We start from the raw sequence: 6,941 nt of genomic DNA on the forward strand, positions 1-6,941 counted from the left end.
TGCCAGTGGGGCTGTAAGTGGTGTGTACAAGGTGTACATGCACTTTAGGTGGTTAGATCACTAGATTTTAACCACAACTCCTTACTGCTACTCAAAGTCCACACAAAGTTCTTAACTCATTATTACAATAGGCTTAGATATTGCAATAATGTTGAGAGACACCGGGCGTTTCAAGATCATTACAATGAGTTTATTTGGCTATACAGTTCTCAAGACAGTCATGTAACGCCGCTCAAAGTAATCTCTCCCGCAAGCCCGCGGGAGAGCCCTTTTTGTTCAGCCTGGCACGCCTCCTACAGGTACTCAACAGGACCAATTAGGGACGGCAGCGTCTGTGGGAAACTGAAAAACAAAACAACCACTAGGGGAAGCAGACGAACCTGCAGAGTGCCAAAAACGTAATATTACGTTTTTCCTTCCCATGCGTTGAGTGCCAAAAACGTAATATTACGTTTTTAATTTTTTTTTTTTTAATTACGAAACTAGACACTCTAACACACCTTATATGTGATTTTGGGAACTCTGTGATGAATGCAAAATGAAATATATGAAGATCAAAAACTCATGAATACGCACAATCTGGACATTTTATCTGGACATTTTACATCCGCCTTGGGTCGAATCAGTGACGCATGCACGTCAGCTCAAAACCAGGCCATTTTTGTGGGTCTATCACTAGGTGGCAGTCTTGCTAGGTCACTTCCCGGAAACTTTACAGGCAACACTTCATATTTCATGAAAGACGTTATATCTCCATTTCTAGAAAAAAAACAGGGATTTTAATGAAAACTAGCCACTGTTTAGCTTGGGATTTCTCAGGAACAGAGGCGTGTAGAAATACACGGTTTGCACCCACTGAGAGCTTAAAGTCTCACCTTTCAAACGAGCCATTGTATGTGTTCATAGCTATAACACAGAATATGATGTGGCTGTACAAAAATCATCAACAATGGTCTAGATTGCTGGCACTCTAGGACAAAGCTTCCGAAAACAGCTTGGCATTCAATGAGTTAAGATAACATGGTCATATAATGTCAAATATATGGATATATTCTTTTCAGCAGGGAATTCATCACCACGGTCAGAGTTCAGAGTTGTGCTGCTGGGATACAGAAGATCTGGGAAGAGTTCATCAGGAAACACCATCCTGGGCAGAGAGAAGTTTGACCTGAAGAGAAGAACAGCTCAGTGTGTGAAGAGACAGGGAGAAGTAGCAGGCAGACAGGTCACTGTAGTCGAGGCTCCAGGATGGTGGAAGAATGAGAATTTGAAAAAGTCCTGTGAGCTCACTAAACAGGAGATTGTGCTCAGTGTGTCTCTGTGTCCTCCAGGACCTAACATTCTCTTACTGATTGTAAAAATAGCTGAAGCATCCACACAGGATTACATTAGAAACATCCAAGAACATCTGGACTTTCTCAGTGACAGAGTCTGGAGTCACACCATGGTGCTGTTTACCCATGGAGACTGGCTGGGAGACACAACCATTGAGCAGTACATTGAGAGTGAAGAACACATCAGATATCTGGTAGAGAAATGTGGGAACAGATATCATGTCCTCAACAATGAGGACAAAAGTGACATAACACAGATCACAGAGCTGATGGAGAAGATGGAGGAAATTATTGCTGGAAACAGGGGCCGTCACTATGAGGTGGACAGAAAGAGACTGGAGGAAGTAAAGGAAAAGAGGGAGAAAGAAGAAGAGAGAGCAACAGAGAGACTGATGAAGGTGGAGAAGCAAAGACAACACCTCCAGTCACTGAAGCGTGAGTATTTAACAATCTTCATCTCTAGCTTATGAAACATTGAATCAAAAATATCATAACATTAATTCTTATGGCCCTAAAAAACATGAGTAAAATAGTAAAGTTAGTGATATTGAAGAAACACTGTGCATTTGCTTTACACTTGATAGGCTAGTTTTAATCAGCCTGTTATTTTTGGTTTCATCTTCAAATTCATTTTGATATAATGTGCTTCTCATGTAAACACATGTGGCGTTCCCACTAACCATCCAGGATGTGCACTACAGTTCTGTGTTCCGGGGCGTAAGTCCCCGTGAAAATGAAAGAGAAGTTTACACATCAGGCTATTGTATCGCCAAAGATGCACCAACATTTAGCAGTGCCGGTGGGGCTGTAAGTGGTGTGTACAAGGTGTACATGCACTTTAGGTGGTCAGCTCACTAGATTTAAACCTAAACTATTTACTGCTGCTTAATGTCCACAAAGGTCTTATGATAACAGGGTCATACAATTGACAAATATATTTATATATTCTTTTCAGCAGGGAATTCATCCCCACGGTCAGAGTTCAGAATTGTGCTGCTGGGATACAGAGGATCTGGGAAGAGTTCATCAGGAAACACCATCCTGGGCAGAGAGGAGTTTGACCTGAAGAGAAGAACAGCTCAGTGTGTGAAGAGACAGGGAGAAGTAGCAGGCAGACAGGTCACTGTAGTCGAGGCTCCAGGATGGTGGAAGGATATCAGCCTCAAAGACACTCCTGAGCTCACTAAACAGGAGATTGTGCTCAGTGTGTCTCTGTGTCCTTCAGGACCACATGCTGTCCTACTTGTCATAGATATTGATGATTCTCTCACAATTGAAAAAATAATAAATATTCAGGAACACCTGGAGTTGCTTGGTGGAGTTGTCTGGAGTCACACCATGGTGCTGTTTGCCGGTGGAGACTGTCTGGGAGACACAACCATCGAGCAGTACATAGAGAGTGAAGAGGCCCTGCAGTCTCTAGTAGAGAAATGTGGGAACAGATATCATGTCTTCAACAATCAGAACAAAGATGACAAGCAGTTGCTAGAGAAAATTGAGGAGATGGTAGCAGTCACACAGTTGCTAGAGAAGATTGAGGAGATGGTAGCAGGAAATGGTGGACGTCACTTTGAAGTTGACAAAACTCTTCTACAGGAGGTGGAGAACAAGAGGAGTCTCCTCAGTACAAGAGTGGAGGACAGAGAAACAAAAGCTTACAGACAGGAGGCTTTATTTAAATATGTCGTGGGTGAGTTGCTTATTATACAAATCATCAGACATGATTAGCTATTTGTAATAATTGAAAAACTGTATGAAATTTTGGGAAATGACACCTTTACAGAAATTTCAGTTCATATTTTCAGGTCATATTTTCACATGCAAATTAGGTTGTGGTTAACTTTTGGCAATGTTGCAGCAAATATGCAACAATGTCATATGCAAATTAGGTTTGTCACCGGAAGTTCACTGGAAGTTTTGCCATTATTGGTGGCTAATGGTCTGGTGGCAAATCACTGGCGAACACATGCCGTTATTGACAAGCTTCTAATTGTTGCCAGAACTTTGCTGGAGGTTTGCCTCTAGCGGTCAACATTGGCAAACTTCTGGCAATATTTTCTAGTGAACTCATTTGTTTCCCACAAATCACTCACAAGTTTGCTGCAATTGTGCCAGAAACATTTCATTTTTGTAAGGGTAAAGTAATGTGAAATTGGAGTACAGTCGAGTAAAACATTATTTAGATACTCATGCCATGTCATCATCATATGTTAACACACACACACAGACAGTGTCTGTATGTGTGTGTGGTGTGTGTGTGTGTGTGTGTGTGTGTGTGTGTGTGTGTGTGTGTGTGTGTGTGTGTGACATTATCATAATCATATGTTAACACTGTGTGTGCTTGCTTGTGTGTACATTAATCAATTGTTTTACAGGTGAACTACAGCCTCTCTCTGGTATAAAGGTAAAGCTCCTGCGATATGTTGAGTTCTCTCCAGAACAAGACACAGACAGTGACAGAGGAGAAATGGCAGAAGGAGTCACGCTTCAGTGTGTGGAGGAAATCAGGGGAGGTCGAGAGATCACTAGAGTTAAGATGACACCAAGTAAGAGAACTCTAGAAGAGACTAAAGCAGAGTTGGTGTCTCTGTGTGATCCTGGTCCACATGCTTTTGTGCTGAGAGTCGACGCTGATCTTCACTTTTCTGAGAGAAGAAGGAGACAATTCCAGACACATCTGGGGCTTATTGGGGACAGAGTTTGGGATCACGCCATAGTGATGTTTGACTCCTCTGATGACCTGTCAGTGGACAGGAACATTGAGGAGTACATTGAGAGTGAAGGAGAGGCCCTGCAGTGGCTGGTTGAGAAATGTGGGAACAGGTATGTTCACTGGACAGGTGAGGAGAGCTGGCCAGGTGTACTGAAGAAGGTTGATGAGTTAGTGTTTTGCAATGGAGGAATCCATTTCCAGTATGAGGAAGAGAGGACAAATGAGACCATAGCAGCAGACTGGAAGATGGAGGTGCAGCAGCTGGAGGAACTGAAGGAAGAGATTGAGCTGGCAAGGAGCATGGACACTGCCCCCGATAGTAAGTCTAAATATGTCATGAACATGATGTTTGACTTAAAGCAAAGTATTGTTACGTACTTCCCTCCATGAGAGAATATGGCAGAAGGTCTGACATTTGACATTTGTTCAGCAAGAAGTCATCTACTAAAAATAAAATGATTATCATAACTCTAGCATGTACATTGATATATTAGTGTTGATCCATTTTGCAAGTACAAATAAGATTTTTCAGTTCAGTAAAGTCATAAATGGTACAGTATACATAGAAATATAAATACTTTTGGACATTCACTGAAGTGTGAAATGCAACTCCATATTTATCTTCAAATCAGATCGTATTGTTGCTTAACAGTACTGAATATAAAGATTGATTACACAGATATGTAGACGTTTTTAAGTCTGCATGTGTTTTACTTTCAGTGGGAGGAGATGCCAGGTCTGAAATAACCTCAGTAACATCAGCCTACCACACACACATCTCAGACACAACATCTGAAGCCCCCTCAGAACGAGACTCTGTGATGTCAGCAGCTACCAGCTCTGGGATTGGTTCACTAACGTCTGGAAGACTGGATGGACGCAGGAAACGTAAAATATCAGCAGAGGACAGGGGCGGACTGACAATCTGTGCATTCTGGAAAAGTCCAGAACGGCCGTCCATCCGACGGCCGTCGACTGCCTGGCTCAGTGCCTCATCGGCCAAGTAGGACATCTGTCTAGCTCTCCACATAAATATACGTCACTCAGGCTTAATCAAAGCTATCAGTATGTCTACGCTATCAGTTGTCATTGTCATCCAAAAAAGTAAACAATTGAGCCATCCAAGATGATGCAGCCTTTATATTTCGCCCCTCTCTGTGGTTCAGTCTTGCTCATAGCCTTGCAATTCAAAAACGCGCTAGAATTGAATTCCGTGCGTGCAGAACAGGTGGTGAATGTCAGTTAGAGCCAGTCATCATGGAAGAACTTGGGATAGGCCTAACATAAAACGGAGTGGGTGAACAGCGACATTTAATCGGTTTTCCACCAAAGGTATAGGCTATGGTCCTGTCCCAATATTTAGACTATTGACAAACTTTACCCCTCGAATAATTTATCGTAGGCCCAGCCTATCTTGCGTTTGGTGTGACTTAAACCTTACCCCTTATCCAGTTTACACATGATACTAGCATTGTCACGGTTCAGACAGACGACCAGAGGACCACAATTGCGTCACACCAGAAAGTTTATTAAACTTAAGGGAAAAGGGAAGTAGGGAGTGAATGAAGGCTCCAGGGGTTCCAGGGGTAGCCGGGAACGTGCTGTGTCTGTCCCCCCCCCAGTGGCAGCGAAGCGTCCTGTGATGCCGGTGGTGGGTGGTCCGGAAGTCCTGGGGGGGGAACACAGATACAACAGGGCGGATGAAACGAGGCAGAAATACAGTTCAAGGGAAATCCAAAATTCGTAGTAGCAAGGCAGAAGGCTGGTCAGAGTTACCGGGATTGAAGAGTAGTCAGGAGTCGTTACAGCAGAAAGCAGGTCTGGTTTTCAGGGGCAGAAGAGTAGCCAAGATTCAGGCAGGTCCGTGGTCACAAAACAAGAGTCAGCCAGAAGCGCAAGCAAACAGGTTCCGGGTGTGAGCTTTGCAGACGATCTGACAAAGGAGAGCTGAAAGACAGGGCTTTACATACTGGGAGAGGTTAGTGGGTAATGCAGCGCAGCTGGCAGAGTAATTAGAGCAGAGCAGAGCAGAGACAGGTGGAGCTAGTTAGGCTGAGTAGAGAGAGTGGTGAGCAGAGTGGAAGATAATGGAAACCAATTAAGGTGGTAACCCGGTGGAGTGAGAGGGCTCATGACAGAACCCCCCCCCCAAGGGACGGCCCCAGAAGTCCCAAGAGCAACACCATGCCGGGTGGGAGGAGGGGAGCCGGCGGAGGGCTAGAACTCCTCCGAACGGTCCGAGTGAACGTCCTCATCCTCGGAGGAAGCCGGAGGGTCGTGGTCGGGAGACGGGACAGGTCCCGAAACAGGGTCAGGCACAGGACAGGAAGCCGAGCGGGCAGGACGGTTAGGGACCCCTCTGGGGCGGCCCCTACGGATTGCAGGTTGATCAGGATTCCGTTGGTGGAAGGCGGTGATGAGGGTCCGATCCACAATCCGACAAGCCGGCACCCAGGTCCTTTCCTCAGGTCCATAGCCCTCCCAGTCAACGAGGTACTGGAGACCCCTACCCCTCCGTCTGGACCGAAGCAGGCGGCGGACGGTGTAAACCAGACCACCATCGACGAGCTGTGGAGGAGGAGGAGATGGCGCAGCAGGGACCAGCGGACTCTCATGAATGGGCTTAATCTTGGACACATGGAAAGTGGGGTGCACCCTCATGGAATTAGGCAGTTGGAGCTTGTGCAACAAACTAATCGCTATTAGCACTTCACATATATGGTGGAGCACCTAATCGCTATTAGCACTTCTCCCCTGTTGATTGCGTGATAGCCTAGGCTACTACCATTTTTCCCTCGCCCTCCCATAAATTCATCAATGCATATGAAAATATGACATGGTAGCATGTTCAAATGTAGGCCTATCATGAAAATTGTTCTTATATATTTAGTTGG

The 6,941-nt window shown here is 44.9% G+C and overlaps 2 protein-coding genes across 2 annotated transcripts; both read left to right on the forward strand.

Moving 5' to 3' along the window:
• The first annotated feature begins 1,042 nt into the window (after positions 1 to 1,042).
• Positions 1,043 to 2,914, forward strand: LOC143103422 (GTPase IMAP family member 8-like). Its single transcript, XM_076267204.1, has 3 exons — positions 1,043 to 1,769; positions 2,290 to 2,854; positions 2,911 to 2,914. Exons 1-3 carry the CDS (start codon positions 1,043 to 1,045, stop codon positions 2,912 to 2,914), a joined length of 1,296 nt encoding a protein of 431 aa, XP_076123319.1.
• Positions 2,915 to 3,799: 885 nt separating this feature from the next.
• Positions 3,800 to 5,054, forward strand: LOC143103424 (uncharacterized). Its single transcript, XM_076267205.1, has 2 exons — positions 3,800 to 4,366; positions 4,768 to 5,054. The coding sequence occupies exons 1-2, from the start codon at positions 3,802 to 3,804 to the stop codon at positions 5,052 to 5,054; spliced, it is 852 nt and encodes a 283-aa protein (XP_076123320.1). The 5' UTR covers positions 3,800 to 3,801.
• The last annotated feature ends 1,887 nt before the right edge of the window (positions 5,055 to 6,941 follow it).

This window comes from Alosa pseudoharengus, unplaced genomic scaffold (genome assembly GCF_046254945.1).
Source record: "Alosa pseudoharengus isolate Yale_2024_CS ecotype anadromous, Long Island Sound unplaced genomic scaffold, YU_APseudo_1.1 YU_APseudo_1.1_scf_40, whole genome shotgun sequence".
NCBI classification, from domain to species: Eukaryota; Metazoa; Chordata; class Actinopteri; order Clupeiformes; family Clupeidae; genus Alosa; species Alosa pseudoharengus.